Source organism: Ovis canadensis, chromosome 2 (assembly GCF_042477335.2).
Source record: "Ovis canadensis isolate MfBH-ARS-UI-01 breed Bighorn chromosome 2, ARS-UI_OviCan_v2, whole genome shotgun sequence".
Lineage (NCBI taxonomy): Eukaryota > Metazoa > Chordata > Mammalia > Artiodactyla > Bovidae > Ovis > Ovis canadensis.
In genome coordinates, this window is record NC_091246.1 from 29,092,293 (window position 1) to 29,118,934 (window position 26,642).

The 26,642-nt window shown below is 38.5% G+C and overlaps 2 protein-coding genes across 5 annotated transcripts in view; one reads left to right on the forward strand and one right to left on the reverse strand.

Moving 5' to 3' along the window:
• Nucleotides 1-621, reverse strand: part of CENPP (centromere protein P) — a 236,343-nt gene extending 235,722 nt beyond the window's left edge. Inside the window, exon 1 of the mRNA XM_069575683.1 lies at nucleotides 169-621. Coding sequence (XP_069431784.1) covers nucleotides 169-362 — 194 coding nt within the window. The 5' untranslated portion in view covers nucleotides 363-621. The remainder of the gene's footprint in view (nucleotides 1-168) is intronic.
• On the forward strand, nucleotides 457-25,264 carry NOL8 (nucleolar protein 8). Of its 4 annotated transcripts, none has more exons than XM_069575673.1 (17): nucleotides 457-665; nucleotides 2,012-2,219; nucleotides 2,869-2,931; nucleotides 4,283-4,361; nucleotides 6,175-6,310; nucleotides 6,754-6,822; nucleotides 7,972-9,828; nucleotides 11,031-11,144; nucleotides 11,615-11,737; nucleotides 12,019-12,109; nucleotides 14,841-14,979; nucleotides 15,608-15,685; nucleotides 20,895-21,166; nucleotides 22,670-22,796; nucleotides 23,353-23,423; nucleotides 24,145-24,224; nucleotides 24,874-25,264. In XM_069575673.1, the coding sequence occupies exons 2-17, from the start codon at nucleotides 2,081-2,083 to the stop codon at nucleotides 24,922-24,924; spliced, it is 3,489 nt and encodes a 1,162-aa protein (XP_069431774.1). In that variant the 5' UTR covers nucleotides 457-665; nucleotides 2,012-2,080; the 3' UTR covers nucleotides 24,925-25,264. The 4 variants fall into 4 exon arrangements, with proteins under 4 accessions (XP_069431774.1, XP_069431771.1, XP_069431773.1 ...); XM_069575670.1 differs by having other exon boundaries at nucleotides 640-918; XM_069575672.1 differs by having other exon boundaries at nucleotides 650-918; nucleotides 2,054-2,219.
• The last annotated feature ends 1,378 nt before the right edge of the window (nucleotides 25,265-26,642 follow it).

The window sequence follows — 26,642 nt, forward strand, 5'->3', positions numbered from 1 at the left end:
TTAATCATTAATATATGGTAATATGTTCACAACGGGGTCCATGCATGGGCTTATCACTTTCACCCCTGTTGTTACAGATAGTTCCAGCCCACGTCAAGTGCTCGGGAAAAGCTTGCGGGGAGGTCCGGGGCCTCACCCACCTCACCAGGTCTGAGGAATGCCACGTACCGAATTTGAGAGTCGTCGTCCCCGGGCGCCTGTGTCTCTATGCATGCCAGCCTCAAGGCAGTGATCTCGGCTTCCAAGGCGCGGGCCTTCGCCCGCTGGGAATCCATGGAGCTGTGCTGACGTGAAGCTAGCTGCCTGATTTGGGCGCGCCAGGTCTGGTTCTTCAAGCCTCGCGCGCTCCTGGAGCGAACCATTCCGGAACTCGGAGGGGGAGGCAAGGGAAACACGCGCAATTCCCGCGCCTATAACTCGGTCACGCAAGTGTCTCCGGCTAGTTGCCATCCCTGCGCACTTTTCCACAGCTGTCCTCCAGCAGTCCGTACGCTTCAAGAGAGCTGAAATCCCTCTCGAAGCCCAAGGGAACAGCTATCCACCCCGACCGGGTGGCAGCTTGGAGCCCCAGTCACGGAAGAGGCGGTTCCACGAGCACTTGAAGAGGGAGCTTCTTTGTATTTCTTCCCCTTCCTCATTTCCGCCGACCGTATCCGGGAGATAAGGTTATAACCCTCTTCTGTATGAATTAGGGAATTTTTGTTTGGGGTTTTTTGCGGACTTAGAGGCAGGGGACGGGGTCATCGCGATTGCCTTAAGACTGGAAACGAAATAAAGTACACTGGGAAACTGAGAGTAGTAATGGAACCTGAGGAGGCTGGGTTGGAAATCCAGTAGGAAGAAAGAGAGAGGGTACTTGTTGGGACACGTGACTAGAATTTAGGACTGTACGCCGCGCTGCATGTAGAAAAAGAAGCGGTGAGCCCGGGGCTTGGGGCCTGGGATGGGAAGGGGCTAATTGGTCTACCTTCTCCGTGCTTGTGTTCAAGTCTTCTCAGAGAAAGAAGGATGGAGAGGGTAGGTTTGGGACAGAGGAAGCTACTAGGAAGATATAGGCCGTGTCTCACGCCTAGATCTCGACCCATGCTCCGGCCTTTTGGCGTTGTGTTGGGGTTCCGTGTGTGCGGAGTCTGTCACCTTGAGGGGAGGGGCTTGTTGGAAGCTGAGCACCGGCTGGGCACTAAGTGAGATGAGCATTATAGGCCTTAAATCCTAGTATCTTTGGAAGAGTTTTCCTGAGTCCCTTCTATTCCAACACCCTCCCTAGTACAGTGTTAGAATTACGGCTTCAGAAATTAGGTTTGAGTTATAATCTTAGCTTCACCGCTATTTCTCTGAATGGCATTGGGAAAGTGACTTCACCTCTCCTGCTAATCTGAAAAAAAAAAAAAAAAAAAAAGGTGCCTGGAAACTACGTACAATGCTGGCGCATAGTGTTGAAAAAAAAAAAAATCTGTATTAGTTTTGATATCCATTGCTCTTTTTGTGCCTGAAAACCACTTTGTATGTATTTCTGTTGTAAGGTGGTATTGCAGTTGCAGCATTTGCTTACTTCTCATTTGACTGTGAGAAGCTGGAGATCTTAAGGAATCTGCCTGCAGTGTGGGAGACCTGGGTTCCATCCTTGGGTTGGGAAGATCCCGTGGATGTTAATATGTCCCATCCCATTTCTGTCAGTTTATTAAAGTGAGTGAATAAAGGAGAAACACCTAACAATATGGATTAGTAAACTCAGGGGGAGTAGAGTGTATATTGTGGTCATTTAGAGGGAAAAATATCCACCTGCACCTGTGTCTGTTTGTAGCGGTTCTGTTCCAAAATGCATTCATGAAGAACAAGCATGTAGTGTGTGAACAGAGTCTTCAGGAATAAAATTGGGAACAGTACAATAGGAAGGGAAGCACAAATCCAGGCAACCAATTGGCATGGGAGGTTCAGGGAAAGGAGTTGAGGGTTTTTTCGTTTGTTGGTTGGTTAGTTTTATTTTTGTTGTTGTGTTTGTTTGTTTTAGATTTAAGGGAAAGAACTCTAGGTAGACGTTTTTTTCCACTAGAACACCCTGAGTGTTTGTCCAGCCTTGATGAAAGCCGACAGAGAAATGAAACGCCTTTTTGTGGGTGGTCTTGGGCAGAATATTTCTGAGGCAGACCTGCAGAATCAGTTCAGCAGATTTGGAGAAGTTTCTGATGTGGAGATCATCACTCGGAAAGATGATCAAGGTAAATTTAGAGTTCTTCATGGGTAGTTAAAGCAAATATAACTCAAGTCAAATAGCACAAAGGAACCCCCAAAGATGAATGTTAGCACTGAACACTGAAAGTGATGTTATTTCATTATGATAGTATAGTACTAACCCCATCCCAGCACATATGCTCTGGAGGTGTTATGTATGAAATCAAAAAATTCTAAATTCCCAAACATCCCCTCTCACCTTTCTTGTAGAGGGAAGGGAACATGTGGCTTGCAGAATCTTAGTTCCCTGACCAGGGATTGAATCTGCCCTCTGCAGTAAAAGCCCAAAGTCTCACACTGGACCTCCAGGGAATTCCCAAACATCCAATTTCTGAAACATGTTGCTTTAAATTTTCAGAGCTAAAATTCTAATAATTAGTAAGTGTCCTATTAGAATACCACTAACATATAAACATGCAAAATGTTTCCTTAACTGACTGCTTGACATTTTTCTCGTACATATTTTCTTTTAAAATATTTAGATAATCATGCTTAAAAATTTGCAATCTTTGTATCCAATGAAAAATAAACAAGGTTTTTCTTTGAAAGAGTAAGTTTCTAAGAGGTCTTTTTTAAATTTAGAAGTCATTTTTACATTATTCTCTGGGTAAGAATTTAAATTTTTTTTTTTTTTAGGAAACCCACAGAAAGTCTTTGCATATATCAACATCAGAGTAACAGAAGGAGACCTGAAGAAATGTAATGAGTGTTTTCTATACTATTTACCATTTCATGTCACTATGTAATTTGGAATAACTTTGATTCTAAATCTAAACAGCCACTTTTATGTCATTGAGAGGGACAACCGTGATGAATAGAATTCTGATATTCTACAGTTTGAGATTTAGATTGATTCCATAATGCATGACATATGGTAGCACATTACCAACAAGTTTGCTCAAAAGTGGCATTCTCAAATATTGTGGACAAAGGACCATGCTTTAATAGAAACTGCATGTTACCTATATCCCACTGGATATTATGCCATACCTCACTCCTCAGGGTGTTCATTTCTCAGGTAAATAATTCTTGTTAATAAATGCTATTAGAAGAGGACTTTGCATTATGCCCTTATAAGATCATATCCTTGAAATTATGAAATATCTATCAATAAGTTTAAGAAAGCTGAGGACCAGCTGTGGCCTTCAGTGAAGAGTGAGAGGTAATTCATACTGCCACTAATGTAGAAATGCATTCTAATTATTTGGAGACTGAAAAGTCAAAAGACACTGAGTAGGAAACATGCTAACAGAGAAGGAAGGCCATTGGCCTTTTGTAATATCATCTGTCCAGTTGGGAAACATATGACAAGTACATTGCAGTTAAGAACACAGTTCTGCTGTGTGACCTAGCAGTTTTATTTAAAGTAGAAGACCCAGTTTCTTTACCTGATATATGACCAAGATATAGGTTATCTCATAACATTACTGTGAGTATGAAATTGAATAATACTTCTGTACTTAGCATAATACCTGTCTCATAGAAATTTCTCTTAGTGATAATTATTAAGGAAGCTGATAGCAGATACTGAGAAAAATCAGCTACTAGAGTACAGTAGTTCAAACACAGTTTAGTTGCTTGTGCTGATATGTTTGCAAGTTATGCAGTGATAATTAGTATGAGGTGATAAATAAGAACGAGTAGCTGTAGGATTCCAGTGTCCTCTGATTCTCCCTAAGAAAATTACATTAATATTCTATAATTTTAGTATGGTAAATAACAGTGATATGTTAAATAAATACCAACCATTTGCCAGAGATTTCTGATATTACTTTATAAACAAATGACAAGTTTTGCTTAAAGTTTTGCACATTTACCTCATTTAAATCTTCCAGTTACATGAGACAATAGGGAATATAAGAATCTAATAAGTGGTCAAGATAAGAATGGGACCTAAGCCTCCTCTTTCCAGTCTCACTTTCCTTATTCTCTTTCCTCTGTGTGTTTGTGATAAATAAGTTTTCTTTTTTTGGTACTAATTAGTAAAAGCACATGCTGAAATATATTTTCGCATTGCTATGTACTTGGGTACTAATTCTTTGCTTTATAGGTATGTCTGTTTTAAATAAAACAAAATGGAAAGGTGGGACACTGCAAATTCAGCTAGCAAAGGAAAGTTTTTTGCACAGGTAAGGTTTGCTGTATTTGATTTAATCCAAACATTAACACACTAATTTCTTAATATTGTAAGTGATTTTATATGTTCATTTAATTGATTTGAAACTATCATATTATTACAGTTTTAACAAATTTATGCATTATAAGTAGAGCTAAAATCCTTCTTAACTGAGACTCCCTATGACCCCAGACCCCACCAAAGAAGATAATGTAATGCTCTTATATATGTATACTTTAACCTATAAAAATATGTACTTATTTGCAGCTTTTTAGACACAACCTTTTATGATGATGTAGGTCTTCCCCCTTCTTTGTAATACCTATTTAGTACTATTTTAGAAAATGTGCCACAGTCTAGTTAATCATCCCCCACTCATGGACCTTTAGACCATTTCCACTTCCTCTTGCTAAAAGATGACCCTTGAAGATAACTTCTATATATGTGCAAGGGTCCCTCTGGTTTGTATGTCAACAAAAGGAGTTGCTATGTCATGGAATTAAGCACACTTAAAATTTTAATAGATGATACCAAATCGCTTATGTTAACTTTAAACTGTTAATGAAAGTGTCATACAAAAACTTAAAGATAATAGGGATCCCTGTAAGAGATGCATAAGATTAATTATGCTTAAGATTTAAGAACAAGGCAATGTACAAACTATTAAAGCATTTTAAGATCCTAAAAGTATCCTTAGGGAGAAAAGATTGTATGCGTTTGGGTGCTTTCAAAATAGGAGACATTTTCGGAATGTACAGATGAAGTGACCAAGAGAGTTTTAAGATTGTTCTCAGGCAAAGAAGTGCCACAAGGAAAAATAAGGTCTAAATCAAATTTTGTGGATATAGTCTGGAGACAAAGGTGAGGAGTTTGTTCTTCAGCTGTGGGCCTCTGTGAACAGGGTAGTGATGAGATTTTCATTCAGCAGTACTTTTGTGCCTATGATAGGCAAGAACCGGGGCTCTCATCCTGAGCAGGGTGAGCACACAGTGCTGCTGCCTTTGAGTACCTGTGCACATCTGCCTGTGGAGTATGAATCTTGGAAGCTGAAATGTAAAAGAGCCACAGTTCAGTTCAGCTCAGTCGTGTCTGACTCTTTGTGACCCCATGAATCGCAGCACGCCAGGCCTCCCTGTCCATCACCATCTCCCGGAGTTCACTCAGACTCACGTGCATCGAGTCGGTGATGCCATCCAGCCATCTCATCCTCTGTCGTCCCCTTCTCCTCCTGCCCCCAATCCCTCCCAGCATCAGAGTCTTTTCCAGTGAGTTCACTCTTCGCATGAGGTGGCCAAAGTACTGGAGCTTCAGCTTTAGCATCATTCCTTCCAAAGAACACCCAGGGCTGATCTCCTTTAGAATGGACTGGTTGGATCTCCTTGCAGTCCAAGGGACTCTCAAGAGTCTTCTCCAACACCGCAGTTCGAAAGCATCAATTCTTCAGCGCTCAGAAAAGAGCCACACCAGAAGCAAAGAGGCCAATGAGAATTGGTCAGCACAGGTGACCAGGCCTGAATCAGATAGGGAGTTTGAATTGGGAGATTTAGTTGGCATTCTATTCTGCATTCTCTTCATTATAAGAGTAGTAATATTCAAGATTGAGCAGATTAGACTCTGAAAGAAGAGACCTTTTCCTCATAACAAAGAGAAGGGATTAAGAATAAGTTAAAATACCAAAAGTACATAAGTTGAAAGGAAAAGCTGAGAGACCAAATGATACCTATGAAGTTAAACAGCTTTATAGTATGAAAAAACAAGACAGAAGCATGGTTAATAGTGTGATTGGTTAGTTTAACTCTCTTATTTGTATTTTTTCTTTGATTTAGATTGGCCCAAGAGAGAGAAGAAGCAAGAGCAAAGAAAGGGAAATCAACAACAGGCAACACCAGCTTGTTAGACAAGATGAAAACAGTGGATTTCCATGTGAAAGCTGTGCCAGGAACAGAAGTACCAGGGCACAAAGTAAGTCACCCCTGGTAGCCTAAGTAGTCTAGGAACCAATTCCTGAGAGCAAATGACCATGAACATCATGTTTAAAGCAATTGCTTTTTCTCTCTTGCTTTGAAGCAGTTAACATGAATAGTGCTTTATGATCTTCCAAGTGCATTTACAGCTCTTGGGAAAGCACAGGTTTCCCCCATTTTAGAAAGAGAAATAAAAACCCACATGGAGGCAAGTCTCCTGAGGGAAATAGATGTGGTGAGGAGTCCAATCAGGTCCCAAGTTTGCCTTTTTAATGGCTGTTATTTCTGTACCATCCTATGTGATTTATATGGGATCAACAACTGCCTCAATTTTCCTTCTTCTTTCTATACTCTTTTTTCTTAAGTTATATTTATGCAGAATGGTTAATCTTTTCGGTTTGTGACAAGTATAATAAATATATCCTTTTTTTTTTCTTTTAGAATTGGGTTGTGAGTAAATTTGGAAGAGTCTTACCTGTCCTTCATCTAAAGAATGAACATAAACGTAAAATATCCTTAGCAGTTGGCCTTTCAGAGAAATTATTGTTGACTACAGTGATGGATACTTGCAGAAGTTAACTTCGTATCTTCGGAGTTTCACTGCTGCTGTCAGTAAATCTTTAGATGTTTAAGAGTTTTTATGTTCCCAATTTCTCTATAAGATAAGATCCACTTACCTACATGTATGAAACAATTAGAGGACAAGAAAATGTAGTGACATTTTATACAAGTAAGTGATACAAATGATGCTTGTTAAGCAAGCACTTTTACTTACTAATTTATATATCATTCCTCTCGTTTGACATGGATTCAAAGCCATTTCCAGAGGAACTAAGGAAGGACAAGGGAACACAGTGCAGTCATAAAAGTAGCCTTTTGATAGCAGAGAGGAGGATTTGGAAGGACAGTGTAAAGCCAAGAGGTAATAGACAGTATTTGACACGCTTCACATATAATTAGCCAGGTATTCAGTAGTTACTAAGTGAACAAAGGAACTTTTCAGGAGTGAGCCGTTCAAGCAACTTATACTTGTCTATTTGTATGTTTTAGGAAATCAGCCAATGCCATTGACGTTGACTGGAATCTTTCTGGACAGGGTTAGCAACAAAACAGATCTGATAAGTATTAGCCTTCTAAGAAAGACCTGCAAAAATTCAGAGAGTGAGTGAAATGTGAAGTGGATGTTTGAGCTAAGAGAATCAGGTCTAGGATGAACCAGCATTGAAAAGACAGGCGTGGTCAAAATGTTGGAGAATCTTTGATTCTCAGGTTTGAGATAACCAACGCAGTGTCTAATTGTTCCCCCTCTGACTTCCCCTCTATACTCTGCTTTATGATGTTAGCAGTGAATAGGTTTCTCAGACATATAGAAAAGTACCTAGAATATAATCTTAAATCAGTTTGTTGTAATATACATATACAACCCAAGTAATTTCTTCCAGTTAATAGTGATGATCGTTGGTTTTCACTCTGGACATGCCATGGACATGTCAGTTCCAAAGACCCTCAGTTACCTAATGAAGTCCTTTTCTGTTTGATTGGAAACTGAGGGTAAAATGAGTCAATGATTTGCTAAGATAAACAGTATTCTTTTCCTTATCAGATTGATAGGTTTTTCTAAAACCTAGTGCCTTTTTTTGTTCCTTGACTGTTGGTGACATCATAAAGTATGATCCCTCAAAATACTGCCACAACTTAAAGAAGATAGGGGAGGATTTCACAAATGCTGTTCCTATATCCAACCTCACCTGGGAACTGGAAGGAGGGAATGATCCCATGAGTAAGAAACGGCGAGGAGAATTCTCTGACTTTCACAGTCCTGCCAAGAAGATAATAAAAATACAGAAGAATGAGGATTCTATGAGATCAAAACCTAATAGCATAATGGAGAGTCCACATTTAATACAACAGGTTACACAAAAAGCACCTCATAATTCCATTACTCCTAAATCACCATATATAACTGAATTTGATCATCAGAAATTAAAAAATGTATTTTTTCAGACTTCTGGTTTAGAAACTACCAAAAAGAGAAATAGCATATCTGATGATGATATTGATTCTGAAGATGAATTAAGACTAATGATTGCAAGAGAGGAAAACTTAGAGAAAACTACATGGTCCTCAAATGAATTTGAAAATGATCCCTTTGAAGTTGTAAGGGATGATTTTAAATCTGATTTTCACAAATTTCATACTTTGACAGGTTTAGGCCTCAAAAACAGAGTCTCTTGCCTCAACGGTGAAAGTAATGTTACGGAAAATGGTTGTGACTCTGATTCAGGAGATACAGATGAAATCATTGCAATGAAAAAAAGTTCTGTTAAGATCGAAAATGGTGTAGATTTTTCACAAAGAGAAAAGTCTGTGTACAAGAAGACTTATTTGAAAAGCAGAAAAAAGTATGATCTTTCTGATGACTATATTAAAGAACAAAAAAGAAAAAACAAAGTAGAGGTAGCCCTCAGTCACAGAGTTAAGCCTCTTAGTTGTAAATCTCTGATTGAGTCCAGTAGCAGTGAAGATGCTGATTCTATATCAGAATCAACTGAGTGTGAAGGAGATAAGGAGTATAACACCTTGATGGAAAACTGTCTCCGTGTGACTCTGACTTTGGCTGATTTGGAACAGTTGGCTGGTGGTAATCAGGAGGCTCCAAAAGAAAAGACTGAAAGCAATGGCCAGGAAGCCACTCCCAAGTGTGACAGGGCCTCCAAGAGCCAAAGGACCCCAGGTGACCTCCGCAGAGGCCAGCAGTGTATTCATCCTGAGGAGATTGTGGCTTCTCTTTTAGAAGAAAGAGAGAACCCACGTGGAAAACAGAAAACAAAAGAAAATACCTTAAAGCCAAAATTTCAGGCTTTCAAAGGAGTGGGCTGTCTCTATGGAAAGGAATCAGTGAAAAAATCCTTGCAAGAGAGTGTTGCCTCTAATAATATTAATAAAGATCAAATTTCCTTGAAACTTGAGGAACCGAGGAATGTGTCCATGGGAAATTGGTCCCTGTGTGCTAATGGCCTATCAAGTGAAGAGACTCCTTTCCAACATGCAAAGGCGGCAAATGACTCAAACCAAATTCAGCCTCAAAAGAGACAGCCTTTTGCGAGCCAGGGTCACAAAGTGGTGTCCCCTAACAGTTCAGAAAAGAGAAATAGAAATCCTATTTCTAGTCCATTGCCACTGAAAGATAAGAAATCTTCAAGTTGTGGTGCTAAGACTCCCAGCAGAGGCCTTGATGAAGACTGTTGCCACAGGACTGGAAGGTCAGGAGAGGGCTCTGAAAGGAGGCCTGATCTGTGCAGCTCCAAGGCCCCTGAGAAATCGCCAGAGGTTTTCTCAAGGAGAGACTCCCAGGAAAGTAAAACTGACTTCCCACTTTCTATTAATAGTTCATCAGATGTTAATGTTAAGGATAAGCATGCTGAAGATAATCAGAAACGTTTGGCAGCCTTAGAGGCAAGGCAGAAAGCCAAAGAAGTCCAAAAGAAGTTGGTTCACAATGCTCTGGCAAATTTGGTGAGTATATTTTCAGTCTAGGAATTTACCAAGAACTCTCTCCAGGTCTAGTCTCTTTCTTTCCCACAAATGTAGGCAGGCCCCTTTAAAGCTGAATGTTTGTGTTTTATGTCCTTGTGTCTGTATAGTATATCTGGATATTGCTTTAGAAGATATTACTGATATAGTTAAGTGATGTGTACTAATACATCTCAATTGCCATATATATCACCTGTCAAATGAGTCATGTCTTACGAAGATTTACTATAATGGGACCTTATTCATTTTTTCAAGAATTATTAAGTTCCTACAAAGTTCCAGGCCTTCACAGCAAGTGTTCGATTTATAGAAATGATCACTGTCAGGCAGTATTGGTTCACAGTGTGGTGAACAGAGGGTCACAGTTCAGTTCCATGCAGTGGGAAACAAGTATGCCCATGTGCCCTGACAGGAAGCAGACCAGTTTGTTGGCATTGCCGGGGAGTGGGTACTTCCCTAGCTGACCTGAGTCTAGTGGGAAAGGCTCAGTAGAAATTGGTCTGGCAGAGGCAAAAGGGTAGGAAGAGAGAGGAAAGGCATTATAAGATAAGGTAGCAGTTTGTACAAAAGTGGATATTTGTAATAACTGACTAAATAGAGTACAAGGTGGTGAGGAGTAAGAGAGATAAGTAGGTTACAGGGCTGGAGTTTATTCTTAAGTCTAAAGGACTGAAAGCAAGGGAGTAAAGACTAGTTGTGTTGGAACAGGAATTGGCAAACGAGCCCATGTCCTATTTTAAAAGAGCCTCTTAGCTAAGAATGGTTTTTACATTTTTAAAGAGTTTAAAAAAGAAGAATATAGAACTAAAACTATATGTGGCTTGCAAAGCCTAAAATATTTATTCTCTGGCCCTTGACAGAGGAAGTTTGCCAACTTATGTTTGGGGCAAATGGTTCAGGACGTGGTGAGAACAACAAATCAAATGGGACAAATAAGGGAACAAGGATAGACAGCCTTTGGGAGGTTTTGAGCCAGAACCAAGGCAGTGACTGTGGGAATATATTTTTAAAATAGCAGGAAGGCCCAACTGATGGGACTTGGTGATCAACTGCAAATAGAAAGGGAGAAGTTTCTATCTTGGGATGATGGCGGTATTCACTAGAGAAAAAATAGGATGGGAAATAGACTTGGGGAAGGAGATGAGAGGTTGTCTTAAAGGTAATGCTTTTGATGACCACTCTAGGATGGTCATCCAGAGGACAAGCCGACGCACATCATCTTTGATTCCAATAGTGAAAGTGAAACAGAGGAGACATCCACACGGGAGCAAAGCCATCCAGGAGAGGAACTGGTAAAAGTAAGAAATTTAAGATGTCCATATGGGCATGCCTCTACTTGTGCAGATCCATTTCTGCATATTGCATACCAAAACCTGCCCCCAACTGCTGGGCTCAACATAAAATTTCCTCTGGGAGCCACAGTGAAACACAAAATTCCCCAGACCACCAAGCATGGATGCTACAGGGGCCTTAAAGATTTTCTCCCACATAAATCTGTCCTCTGCAAAGTGACATCAATATTAGTGAAACCATGCAGAAAATGTTCTTATATATAATAACTGCCCCTCTTTCAGGCTGCATTAGAAGCCTCCTGAGACCCAAGGGGCCACGTAAATATCACTGAATCAAGAGTTTCCATTGTAACCACTACACTGTTTCCTGGGATATGCATTGGAGTCATTTCTTAAGTGTAAGGAGGAAAATTGCATAATGAGGGGAATACTGATTGTCTTGGTTATTAATAAACATTTCTGTCCTTATGTAACAGGAGTCCATGGGTAGAGCCTCTGGGAAGCTCTTTGACAGCAGCGATGATGAGGAATCTTGTTCCGAAGATGATAATAACAGGTTCAGAATTAAACCTCAGTTTGAGGGCAGAGCTGGACAGAAGGTTAGTGAAGACTGAGAATAAAAAAATTTGCAACATGCTCTTATTTTTTCAACATAGTCCTTAAATCTAGGTTAATGAAGGCAGACCTTGCCCAAACTCTTAACATTAAGGTTTTTGAGATTGAGTCCTCCATGGTCCTCTTTGTTTGGTTCATGGGTAGGTGAGGTTATGCAAACATTAATGTAGTAAATTTCACAGCATGGGAAGTATACTTGGAGGGCCTTGTTTATAAGTAATTTCTTGGGAATGTGACTGTCAGTTGTCTTTGTGTTTTGTCTTAGCTCATGAATTTGCAGTCTCACTTTGGCACTGATGACAGATTTCGCATGGACTCCCGATTTCTAGAAAGTGATAGTGAAGACGAACATGAAGGTAAATGACTCATTGTCCAAACAAACAGTCCTGATGTTAGAGCTGGCATACCTCAAGGAATCAGCTCGTCTAGCATCTTGACTTAACACATAGAGAAGTGTTTTATGTATATATAACACATACAGTGTTATGTGTACATGGTGTGTTATATGTACATGTAACACTTGTATGTATTAATTTATTTATAAAATTTTAATTTCCTGAAGCTGCCAGAAAAGACAGGAGTAAGTAGCATCTGCCAAAGGTACCATTTTCCCTCATCCCGTTCCTGGTGTTAGAAGTCAAGGACCCTTACCTGGCAGAAGGTCACCAGGTCCTCGTGAGATTGTGTAAGACAGATATATCCCACTTGGTTTACTTAAAGAAAATGTTCATGCTCGGTTCAGTGCAGATTTTTCAAAGCAATGTACCATTGAATGTCACTATACTTAAATTCATTCTTATTTGAATATATTTAACAGCACTGATGCTATCGGAAGCATCGGCAGTGGTTCCAAACTTTCTTTACAAGATCTTCTACTCTTATCCTTTGCAAAAGACCTCACCTCTTACTTGACCAAGAGGATGGTCACTTGAAGTAGCTCCCTGCTTTCCTTTCCAATCTCAGAACTACTCTGTCCTTTCTTTTTCCTTCTTTCCTGAGTTTATCTAATCTGCATCTTGATCTTCTCCATTTATACTTCCTGTTCCCTCCTTTCTCATTTGCATCTTCACATTTAACTTTCTTCTATGTCTTCGTTCTTTCTACAGACTTAGTTCAGTCTCATAGGTTCAAAAAGCCATTCTTCAACCCTGCCAGTTTTTAAGTTGCCATTCCCATTTTTTTTTTTTCAGTTCTAAGCCTGAAATGAAAAAATAAATTGCATCTAATTTAGAAGCAGTTGATTATATTGAAAGTACAGTCTCTGGATATGATACTTTCAATTCTTTGAGGTGATTATTATGTATATTATACATTTCTGAAAACAAGTATTCCAAGAGTAAATTCTCCAGGATCCATACCAACTTATTGTTTCAGAACTTTTCACTCAAAATTCCATGTTGATAACATAGGAATGGATAGAACCTTGGGATTAGTCAAGAAGCTATAGATGTTGCTTTCTAACTCCTGCCACTTTTGTCTGTCTCATATTTACAACTCTTTAGCGTGGGTTCCCTCAAAGCTGTGAATAACTGGTTTACCAAATGCAGTGGCATCTTCTCAAGCTTCACCCTTTAGCCTGCCTATAGCATTTGTTATTGTTGATCACCCTTCTTGAAATGTTCTCTTCCCTTTGCTTCTATTGCACTTAAACTTCCTTGTTTTCTTCATAATTCTTGGTTCCTAAATTTTCCCTTTGCTTTGAGATATAGGCTCTTCCCAAGATTCTGTAGTCTGTGTGGCTTTAGCCTTCATTTTTACATGAATATATTCCAAATCTGGGTCATCGTTGTTCCTGGCTTTCTGCTTTTCAGCTTTAGATACCCTTGTGAGAAATATCCACCAGGCATTGAGGAAAGAATAACTGGGAGCTCAGCAGAATAGTCAGGAGCAAAGATGACCCACATTTGGAAAATATTCATGTATAAAAAAGGCTAAAGCCAGAGGGTGTTACAGAATCTTGGGAAGAGCCTGTATCAGAGGTTCCTTGGGAACCTTTGAGACTGAGTTTTTGTGTGTTGCTCAAAGACTGTCCTGCAGGTAAGCAACTTACTAATACACTGAGCCCTTTCTAACATTCTGTTCTACTTCCTAATTGTCAATATTAGGATAAAATTAAAATTGCCACTTTTTGAAGTCAGAAATCATTGAATATGAGCAGTTTCATATGGTTTAGCCTAATGCAGTGTAAACTCTTTTCAGTTTATTTCAGTACGTGTTCATTTTGTTTCCTAGCATGCTCTCTTCCTTCCTCAGGGGACTACTTTGTCTTTCCTACCTTAGACTGTACCTGGTTTGTAAAACATTTCTTACTCCAACTGAACATAATCTCTACCTCTTTTGAACCCTTAGACACTTTGGGGCCATCTCTATAGAAAACTTATGCAAATCAGTGTTTTATTCTGTTAATTTCTGTTATGTAGTTGTGTATATCCTACAGTAACTTGAAACGGTCTCTAAGGCTCAGACTTCTTTTATGTTTTCGCTTATAATGCAAACTGGCTGTTAACTGTTTAACTTTGTTCACTGATATTTGTCTGTTTTTAGTAAGTAAGAAAGCCAGCTTATAGGATTCCACAATGCCCTGTGTGTCGGCTCTCTTCCTGTGATATTTATTACTGAGTTTAAAAGCTAAATGACTGTCTGCTAACATATCATGTTAATAGTCAATAAAACTACCACCTTTCACTGTCTTTCATTTTTAGATTTACATGTAATTTAGATTAATTTCTATATTGTTACGAAAAATCAAAGAATCTCTTCACTTTAGTTTTGTAATTACTATCTTGCTCTGTTACATTTGTCAATCTTTACCTTAAAAACTTAGACTTGCCACTGAAAGCCATTGTTTCATATTTTATTTTTAATTATAAGTAGAAATGGGAATTTTGTTTGCTGGTCATGCAATTTCTGGATTCACTGTGACGTCGGGGGCTTAGGGACAGAGAGGTTAGCAAAACAAGGTTTAACTTTTGTTCCTCCTATCTTAATGTGCTTTGTACATGTTTAAGTTCTTGCTAAACATTTGATTATTGAGATTTCTCAAGTTATGTTTGCCAAAAGATTACTAATTATCCTCTTCCCTCGAAGAAATGAATGAAAAGAAAACTCCTGAGGAAGAGGAGCTTGCTGCAGAAAAATTGAAAGCCCTGAATGTTGTGCAGAGTGTTTTGCAGATCAGCTTAAGCAATTCTACAAGCAAAGGATCAGTAGCTGCTAAGAAATTTAAGTATGTCTTATGTTTCATCTCACACTTCTCTCTTCCTTTGCCACAAAATTAGGCCATTTTCAACTTCTTGGGGAGCGCAGTTAACAATATGTATCAGACTCTTAATATTATACTTACCTAGTGATTCACTTCAAGAAACTAATCTAAAATTTTTTCTGTATTTATTATTACTGAAAAATGGACAACTGTTTAAATATTAATAAATATAACAGTTTATTATGGAAAATATGTAATTTAGGAAAACTAGTGTAATGAACCCCCTATGTACCATCACCCAACTTCTCCAATCACTAACATGTGACCAGTTTTCTCTTCTATACTTTTACTCACTCCCCTCTACTTTCCCCACTGAAATATTTTATACAAATCCCAACAGTATATCATTTTATCTATATATATTTTCCTGTTTTAAAATAATATTTGAAAATTGTTCAAAGATCCCCTCAGAACTGGGTAATTTTAAATATAATTGCTTATAAGGAGCTCCTAATACACTTACTTGATATTTATTCCTTTGTCTTGCTCAAAAGTGGAATTGTCCTGGTTTTGCATTATGTTTTGCTATTAGTTTTTCGAATTTATACTCGGATTTGTCCCTTCCAACTTATCACTCTCCTTTTTTAAATAGGGACATCATACATTATGATCCAACAAGGCATGACCATGCCACTTACGAAAGAAAGCAGGATGATAAACCAAAAGAAAGGTAAACTGCTACAGTTACTAGTAAGGTACCTGTGTTAATCTTTTAGATTTGGCAATTGTTTCATATCTATGTAAGATGCTACTATGAGGGGAAACTAGGTGAAGGTTATTTCTAGTTTTTCTGTAAATCTAAAATTATTCCAAAATTAAAAGTTTCTTTTAAAAAGAATCACATTCAGACCATACCGTACGAGCCTCCTCATTGTGGAATGTCTCTGTACCTACCCGTCAAATCTAGTGGTGTTTCTGTTCCTTTAATTGTCTTAAAGTATTTGGGTCGCCTGTGAATCTTTTTGGGGTTCACTTCATTAGACAAAAGCCAAAATTCAGTGTAAGATAAACTTTTTTTTCACCATGGTGTTCAGCCAGGACTGCTGAGGAATAATGCCTTTAAACTCATAAGAAGCTCTCTTGTTTGAACAGTTGGAGTTTCTGAGCTATATCTAGGCTCCCAACAAAGGATTTTGCTTCATATTAATAATTGGCCTTGTGTACAAATTTTTCTCTTTAGAGTACAATAGTAAATGTAAATGTATTAGCCTTTGCAGTCCAGATGGTCTCTCTTACAGTGACTCTTCTCTGTCCTTATAACAGAAACAGAGCCATACATAATACATAAAATGAATAAGGCAGGCTGTGTCCTAATGAAACTATTCAGGACACTGAAATTTGCATTTCATGTAATCTGTACATATTATGAAGCCATCTTTTTATATAGTTTTGTCTAGTCACTTCAACCTTCAAAAATTATTCTTACCTTGGACTCCATACATAAATAAGCAGCGGCTTGGATCTCATCCATGGGTGTACTTTGCCAAAACCTGCTTTACACTATATTTTCCTGAAAAAATAAATTTGTTCTTGCTTAGAAGATATTTCTTAAATTTTATGTTATTTGCCTTCTAGAGAATAGGAGTCTTAAAAACCATGAGGTCCTAGTTCCTTATTAAAAAAAACTTCTTTCTTAAGTTTCACCATCTCTGCTTATGCTGCTGCTGCTGCTAAGTCGCATCGACTCTGTGCGACCCCATAGACAGAAGCCTGCCAGGCTCCTCTGTCCCTGGGATTCTCCAGGCAAGAACACTGGAGTGGGTTGCCATTTCCTTCTCCAGTGCATGAAAGTGAAAAATGAAAATGAAGTCGCTCAGTCGTGTCCGACCCTTAGCGGCCCCATGGACTGTAGCCTATCAGGCTCCTCCATCCATGGGATTTCCCACGCAAGAGTACTGAAGTGAGGTGCCATTGCCTTCTCCCATCTCTGCTTACATGTTACTGTAAGCAGCAAGAAGAAATCATAAAATACCTTCAACACCTTCCTGGACATCTCCATTGCTAGATCACCCATTCAATAGGTGCCTTTTCTACTTACCAGTTAATAAAGGTGACAGTGTTGCTAAGCCTCCTGCCACTATATAACAATGATCTCCTTTCCCCCATTTTCCAGTAGTGTTTACTTCACTTTTCTGCAAGGCCTTACCTGAAGACTCAATTGGCATGTCGTTTCTACTAACAGTTTCTTCAGGGAGTTTCCATGCTTTTGCTAACACCCTCCTCACTGACCTTTCAACTTCTGCTTATTGTGTGGGCTATGAAGTCATTCCTACAATTTGGGCTTTTATAGTAGTACCCCACTTCTAGGTACCAAAATATGTATCAGTTAGGTATTGCCATGTAAAAAATTGCCCCAAAACGAAGAGCTTGAAACTAAAAATTTATTAAGTATCAATTTCTGTGGGTCAGGAATTTGGGAGCACTTCACCAGGTAGTTCTTTTTTGGGCTCTCAAGAGGTTGTAGTCAAGATGTCACCTGGGACAATAGTCTCTGAAAGTTTGCAACCTGCCTGCAAGTAGGTTCACACACTTGACTGCTGGCAGGGGGCCTCAGTTCCTTGCTTTGTTAACCTCTCCTTTTGGGTGTTTGGGTGCTCTCAGAACAGGGTGTCTGACTTTTCCCAAAGACAGTGATTAGGGAAGGGGAGAGAGCAAGGAGAAAGCCACGGTGCACTCTCTAGTCCTAGTTTCAGTAGTTGTACACATCCACATCTGCCTTATTCTGTTCCTTAGAAGAGGTCATTAAGAACAGCCCACACTGAAAGGGATGGAGGAATTAACTTCCACTTCTTGAAGTATCAGAGGACCTTTGGACCACTTTTAAAACCACTACCTTGTGTTTCATTGATCATGGAGCTCAGTTTCATAGGAGGTTTATTTGGCTTATAGCCTATGGTTTATTTAATGAAGTATTAAAAGTTTCTCTGTATAAGATAGTCTCCACCAGTAAGATGATCATTTAGGACATTATTATTTTAGGTAAAACAGAATATTTGGCCTAATAAATAAAATAGACTCTAATAGAAAAAAAGGATGTTCAGTTCAGTCGCTCAGTCATGTCCGACTCTGCGACCCCATGAATTGCAGCATGCCAGGCCTCCCTGTCCATCACCAACTCCTGGAGCTCACCCAAACTCATGTCCATTGAGTTGGTGATGCCATCCAGCCATCTCATCCTCTGTTATCCCCTACTCCTCCTGCCCCCAATCCCTTCCAGCATCAGAGTCTTTTCCAAAGAGTCCACTCTTCGCATCAGGTGGCCAAAGTATTGGAGTTTCAGCTTTAGCATCAGTCCTTCCAAAGAACACCCAGGACTGATCTCCTTTAGGATGGACTGGTTGGATCTCCTTGCAGTCCAAGGGACTCTCAAGAGTCTTCTCCAACACCACAGTTCAAAAGCATCAATTCTTCAGCACTCAGCTTTCTTCACAGTCCAACTCTCACATCCATACATGACCACTGGAAAAACCATAGCCTTGACTAGATGGAACTTAGTCGGCAAAGTAATGTCTCTGCTTTTGAATATGCTATCTAGGTTGGTCATAACTTTCCTCCCAAGGAGTAAGCGTCTTTGAATTTCATGGCTGCAGTCACCATCTGTAGTGATTTTGGAGCCCCCAAAAATCAAGTCTGACACTGTTTCCACTGTTTCCCGTCTATTTCCCATGAAGTGATGGGACCAGATGCCACGATCTTAGGTTTCTGAATGTTGAGCTTTAAGCCAACTTTTTCACTCCTCTTTCACTTTCATCAAGAGGCTTTTTAGCTCCTCTTCACTTTCTGCCATAAGGATGGTGTCATCTTCATACCTGAGGTTATTGATATTTCTCCCGGCAATCTTAATTCCAGCTTGTGCTTCTTCCCATCCAGCGTTTCTCATGATCTACTCTGCATATAAGTTAAATAAGCAGGGTGACAATATACAGCCTTGATGTACTCCTTTTCCTATTTGGAACCAGTCTGTTGTTCCATGTCCATTTCTAACTGTTGCTTCCTGAGCTGCATATAGGTTTCTCAAGAGGCAGGTCAGGTGGTCTGGTATTCCCATCTCTTTCAGAATTTTCCACAGTTTATTGTGACCCACACAGTCAAAGGCTTTGGCATAGTCAGTAAAGCAGAAATAGATGTTTTTCTGGAACTCCTTTGCTTTTTCCATGATCCAATGGATGTTGGCAGTTTGATCTCTGGTTCCTCTGCCTTTTCTGAAACCAGCTTGAACATCTGGAAATTCACGGTTCACATATTGCTGAAGCCTGACTTGGAGAATTTTTAGCATTACTTTACTAGCATGTGAGATGAGTGGAATTGTGCAGTAGTTTGAACATTCTTTAGTATTGCCTTTCTTTGGGATTGGAATGAATACTGACCTTTTCCAGTCCTGTGACCACTGCTGAGTTTTCCAAATTTGTTGGCATATTGAGTACAGCACTTTCACAGCATCCATCTTTCAGGATTTGAAATAGCTCAACTGGAATTCCATCACCTCCACTAGCTTTGTTCAAAGTGATGCTTCCTAAGGCATACTTGACTTCACATTCCAGGATGTCTGGCTCTAGGTGAGTGATCATGCCATCATGATTATCTTGGTCTTGAAGATCTTTTTTGTACAGTTCTTCTGTGTATTCTTGCCACCTCTTCTTAATACCTTTGCTTCTGTTAGGTCCGTACAATTTCTGTCTTTTATCGAGCTCATCTTTGCATGAAATGTTCTCTTGGTATCTCTAATTTTCTTGAAAAGATCTCTTGTCTTTCCCATTCTGTTGTTTTCCTGTTTCTTTGCATTGATCGCTAAGGAAGGCTTTCTTATTTCTCCTTGCTATTCTTTGGAACTCTGCATTCAGATGCTTATATCTTTCCCTTTCTCCTTTCCTTTTGGCTTCTCTTCTTTTCACAGCTATTTGTAAGGCCTCCCCAGACAGCCATTTTGCCATTTTGCATTTCTTTTCCATGGGGATGGTCTTGATCCCTGTCTCCTGTACAATGTCACGAACCTCATTCCATAGTTCATCAGGCACACTTGTCTATCAGATCTAGTCCGTTAAATCTATCTCTCACTTCCGCTGTATAATCATAAGGGATTTGATTTAGGTCATACCTGAATGGTCTAGTGGTTTTCCCTACTTTCTTCAATTTAAGTCTGAATTTGGCAATAAGGAGTTCATGATCTGAGCCACAGTCAGCTCCTGGTCTTGTTTTCCTGACTGTATAGAGCTTCTCCATCTTTGGCTGCAAAGAATATAATCAGTCTGATTTCAGTGTTGACCATCTGGTGATGTCCATGTGTAGAGTCTTCTCTTATGTTGTTGGAAGAGGAATCTTTTCCTGTCTAAAAACTCAGTATTGGAGACTGCTGTGTAACTCTGGTTAAGACCAAAAACAAAAACATATTCCTAAATATAGAGCAGGTTTGATGGAAATGGAAACATTTCATCCCAGACATATTTATAATGCATTTCTACAACAGAATTACGACTAAATCCTTTAATGCCAGTATCATAAAACTCACCGTTTTACAATTTGATAGAGTATTAAAAGTCATGTGGTTTAACCTGGTTCATTTTGTAAATGAGGATACTGAGGCCCATTGCAGTTAAGTAATTTTCTTACTCATAGCTGATATCTTAGGTTTAATTTCTGAAGTGTAGTTCAGAGGATAAAAGAGAGGACAATATGATTCATGTTTAATACTTGGAGCTGTTTGAAATAATTTTGTGTATTAAAAGCTTTTTCATTAAGATTCTGTCTTATGAGTTGTATATGTGGATCCTCTTGGTGATTGAAACAATGGGACTAATGTTATCCAAGGTATTTTTATTTCCTGATTTCTGGAATTTTTCCAAACATTGACTTTTTTGTGATCTCTGATAATGTCAATGCAGTAAAGCAAAACGAAAGAAGAAAAGGGAGGAAGCTGAGAAACTACCTGAGGTGTCTCAAGAAATGTATTATAACATTGCTACGGATTTGAAACAAATATTCCAAACTGTAAAAGATACTAGTAAAAAGGAAGATAACACACCTTGGAATGAGGGCTCTGATGGAGAGAAAGCTGAGGTTTTCCGGGACGCTCCAGCTCTGATGACTCGTGATGAGCAAACTGGCGGGTTCACATTTTCCTTTTTTGAGTCTGATGCCAAGGATGAAAAGGAAGGTACATTTTTGTTTGTTTTTACTTTTTCATTTCATGCAGTTTGAATTTAATTGAGTCTACTGTAAGTATGATGATTTAACATTAGCTGAAGGCAGTATTCTCTTCTCTATCTAAATAAACAGTACTTCAGTCAGCATTACATAACCATAAATGTAATGTGCCTAGAGCTGTGTTCAACATAGTAAGAAATTGTTCTTGAATTTGGAAGCAAACTCCTAGGTAGCTGCCATATGAAGGCAAGCCAGAGAAATATGCAACATTCCTTCTTCTGTTGAGTAGAAATAGTCATATATTTAAATGTTTAAGAAATCATATATTTAAATAGCTTTACATCTTTGATGCAGTTGAAGAAGCCATAACTTCCGGAAAGCCAGTGCTATTTGTTAGGAGAAGAGATATGTAACCCTGGCTCTAAACAGATAGCTGTGCTATCAGTATACCAGCTGTTTCAAACTTTATCCTTGGAGATTTGCCAGAACCTAGAGAAAAGTATAGCACTGGTATATACAATTTTCCATTCCACTTCAGGAGGTTTACCTCTGAAGTCCTACGTGTCTAAAAGTTTGAAACACCTATTCCTTAGGAAGTTGCTTCTCACCTAAGGTTTAAGATGTAAGTGTAGTTTTTCTGAAAGTTCACTGTAAAAGCAAGGTATACCTATACAGAATACACCTAACAATAAGTTCTACTTGAAAGATCAGCAGTTAAAATAGCATCCTCATGTTTAGCAGATAGATATTAGATTCCAGCTTTGTGGTACTACAAAAGGAGGTACAACAATTAAGTAGTTGTTCCAGAATTGTCCTAAATAAGACACAATATATCATTGGTCTGCTTATTTCATTCTCTTGCCTATGCTGTCCATTTGAGAACCAAGGTCAGTCCTAAACTGTTGAACAGAGTTGGTATGATACAGATATTTTAATTTTTCTAACTTTGAGAGCCAAGTGTGAGAAATTGGCCTTGAAATGATTGCTAAGACACCTGAGCAACCTGGGACATGTGTTTTATGTGCTTTGGAAATTATGAGAACTTGTGAGGTGATCATCCACATCTTTTAGCAGCAGCTTTTTCAGCAGTTTTGGAAGGAAATTTGGGAAATTGAAAACGTAAACATATGTTCCTCTTCTCCTTTATGAATGAGCAGGAAGGCAAATGGGTTTCACTGCATCATGTTATAGCTTAGACTGCTCAATGCTAGCACAGGTGTCACACTTATTTTGCTCTTTCTTGTAAATTGTGTTGTTCATTTATAAACCTTCAGTTTTTATATCTTTTTATAGTATTTCTGTATTCCTTATGAGATCACTGTAGCAATGCCAAAAAATAAAAGTTTCTCTCAATATTTGAAAATCAAAAAGATACTATATATATTGAATTAATGATTAAGATATTCAAAATGTAGAAATATGTATGCATGTTGAAAGTAAACAACTGAATGTGTCCATAAATACTTGGGCTTTAGGTTACGTTGTATCATCTTTCATTGTTTTGATGACATAGAGACCTACAGAGTTGAAGCAGTAAAACCTGGGAAGATCGCCTGGCAGGGAGACCCTCGTTTCCAAGACAGCAGTTCAGAAGAGGAAGATGTTACTGAAGAAACAGATGACAAAAAGCAGAGCCCTGAGTAAGTAATGTGTTTCTGTCCAGATATATTTCATAATTTATAAAATCTGAGTTAGACATGCTTTAGAGATATTATAGAAGTATCTTAAGTTTAGCTTTTCAAGACAGTTTTCATTTTTTGGCTCCTTTACAGAGTTCTGTAGTCTTTTTGTCATTGGGAGCATGTTTCTTTTCCTTGACATTTGGATAGCACTGGGTGGGGGATATGCTGTGCATAAGAAAGAAAGTCTGCTGCTGAAGTCCCTGGTCTGGAAGAGGATGCTTCATCTAGTTGGCTGCTACTCCACAGGAAACTGGCAAAATGGGTAGCAGTGGTTGGGTGAGAGCATTAACAATCAGCATAGGGACGATAGAGCTTGTACTTAAATCTTTGTTACCAAAGTTACAGGTAGAAGCAAAGAATGTTGAACAGAGAAAGGGTGGTATTACTGTGACTCAGGGTAAAAATGAGCAAGACAGAAAGCACAGATATTTAAGGCATAGTTCATTCATATTTACAGTGTGAACATTTCTTAAATGTTGGAATTAAGTGGCCAATTTTGTCTTTCTCACTTCAGAGAAGTATCATTACCTGAGAAAGAGACTACTAGATTTTTCTTTTTCTCTAAGAATGATGAGAGACTTCATGGTAAGTCAGTTTTTTGATTAAATGGTATATATAGTACATCTCTACTTACATATAATACTAACATGCATCCAAGTAAGAACTGATTGGGAAAAATTCTGATCCTTTGCAATGTGATATGATTTAGCCCCCTCTTGTTAGACAGAGGCTTGTTGATTTATGAAGCTCTGGAAAACTGAAAGCTCCCATTCATCACTTCAACTTACTCGCTATCCTCAGCAAGGGCTTGTTTTGTTCCAGGGGCTTGCTGAGATGCTAGACATACAAAATTCGCAAGTTTTTAGTACCCTAAAAAGTTCACATGAAGTATACTCAATATCTTGTAATAAACTGTAATGGGAGAGAACCTGAAAAGAATGTATGCGTGTAACTGAATCACTTTGCTGTATACTTGAAACTAACACAACACTGTGAATTAACTATACTTCAGTAAAACAAAAATAGAAAAAAAAAAGTTCACATGAAAATGCTGAGGCTGTTGAACTCATTTCTGAAGCCTAACAAAAACAGAAACTAAGTTACATCATAGTAAACGGTTTATAAACAGTAAAAATCCTAGCAATTCTACATTTTCATTTTCTAAAAGAATAAAATATTTTTGAAAATTAGCATAAACTGGGGGTGGGGAATTGTGTTAACTCGAATTGAAGACCTTGATAATGCCAGCACTAAAATATTGTCTGTTTTAATATTACTGTGCCGCCTTGCCCTTTATTCCTTCTAGGTTCTGACTTATTTTGGAGAGGAGTGGGAAGTAATATTAGCAGGAATTCTTGGGAGATCAGAACAAACAATTTGCGTATGGTGAGTATCGCCATGTTAATTGTCTCCATGTTAATTGATATAATGTAACCTTTGTGTTAATATTTGCCTGGTGTTGGAATAGAGGAAGGCATGAAACTTGAGATAACTGAAAACATGATTTAAATGCTCACAATTAATAGTGCTGGAAGGGAAGTTTTAATTGTTGAATTCAATCCACCCATGTGCAGAAAGGAGTCTAAAGAGTGGCCCATTGAGTGACTGATCTGAGTTCTCATCATGCTTATTAAGTAACAGGAAATGATGAAATATTTCAAAGACTGAATTACAGTTTCCATTGTAAGCACTTAAAGCCAAAAGTCTGAACATTCCATATACAAGTGAGCAATTCCAAAATGATTTCCACAACCCAGTCACTGAATAATCTAAATTTTACTTTATATAGTTACTGAACACTGTGAAAGTTATTTTATTTTTAACAAAGACTTTTTAAAATTTTATGGCTTCATAAATTTCCAATAATTTATTGAAAAATGGAGGAAGTATAAGAAATAATATAAACAACATGAGGGAATTATTAGAGACTTTGACTGAAGAGTCTACTCTCAAAATAACAATATGCACACTCTGTCTTATTTATAAACCTGCCATGCCACACCTAACAAGGGCTTTTGATTTTATGTTTTTCTAGAACTGTCGGAAGAAACATAAAGATGCCAAAAGGAGAGTGAAGCCAAAATAATAAATGTCATCATTAGTTTTGATAATGTAAAGAAGTCTTACCATGGAAATTGGAATGATCTGGAAAATGATTTTAGCTGGCAAAGAATTCAGAATGAAGGAATATTCTAAATCTTATCTGGGGGATATCATTCTGATTGCTTTCTTTTTCTATAGATTTCCTATTTGTTCTTACCTAATTACTTCAAACAACCTGAACATTTGTTTTAATGAAGCAGAAGATAGTCCCTCAAAATATTTTGTATATATATATGTATCAGAGCACTTTTATTTTCCAAGTTATGTTTCATGTAAATTATACTTGAAATATTTCTGATTGTATTAAATATACCTTACCTCCATTTTGTGGTTTTTTTCTAAGAGGTTGAATACAAGTCAACTTTGAGTTCTGTATTTGTGTCCTAATGAATAAGCTAACTGAAATGCAGGACATTTCAGACCAACTTTCATGGGAGAGTTCTCAGTAAACGGGGTCTGAGGAGCTAAGTAACTGAAGAGTCATTCAGAATTCCTGTTTCCAAGGCTTCGGACGTCATGAAAAATGGCAGCCACCTCTCAGCAGGAAAAATAACTGCACCTTTTCTTGTTGATTATATTTGTACCATCTTACCTATTGCTGCATAACAAGTCATCCTGTTAACACTTGTTCACTTTCCTCACAGATAAGCCACTTTTTCAGGACTCTGGGGACCGCTCATCTCTACTCCATGTATGTCATGGGAGTGGCCCAGCTGGCACTAAAGCATCCCCTTCTAAAATGGCCTGTTCACTCAGTGCCTATCCATTAGTTTTCTCACAGCATAGTAACATAACTTTCAGTTTCATAGCAATTAATTTTCTTCCTGTTCCTATTTTAGGAGCAGGAAGCAGACATCTTCAGTCCTAGCCCAGAAACTGGCTGAGTTATTTCCACTATATTTTATAGGGTAAAACAGACATTGAGCCAACCGAGACTCAAAGTGAGGGGACATAAATGCTCATGTCTCAGTACAAAGAGTGTTCAGAATCTGTGGCGATGTTTAAATCTGTTATACCCTCCATCTCCAGAGCAGACAAATGTAACATCAAGTAGCTTCCTGCATCCCGAATTTGTGCTCGCCAGATATATGCACTTTCAGAAATTCTGTTTCCTCGATGTTATTTCTGAATTTCTACCTAACATGTTTATGCTGTGATTTCTTGGCTTTTCAGTTTTAGACATTAAATTTAGACATCATTTTAAAATAATTAGACCTATAATCCCCACCTTTTTTCCCCATGGACATGTCTGTTTGGAAACCCTCTGTACTGCTCTAATCTGGGCTGTCTAGACATGATAACATGAACAAGGTGGCATTTTGAGGAATGTGAAAATTAAAACACATTCCAACTTCTAGTTAATAAGCTAAATGTTCTTAATTAAACTATCTCAGGAATGTCCTACACATATTCTCAGAAGAGTTTTTTTCTGTCCTTTTATTGGCTATCAGTTCAGTTCAATCGCTCAGTTGTGTCTATTTGCAACCCCACAGACTGCAACATGCCAGGCCTCCCTGTCTATCACCAACTCTCAGAGTTTACTCAAACTCATGTGCATTGAGTCAGTGATGCCATCCAACCATCTCATCCTCTGTCATCCCCTTCTCCTCCTACCTTCAACCTTTCCCAGCATCAGGGTCTTTTCACATGAGTCAGCCCTTCACATCAGATGTCCAAAGTACTGGAGTTTCAGCTTCAGCA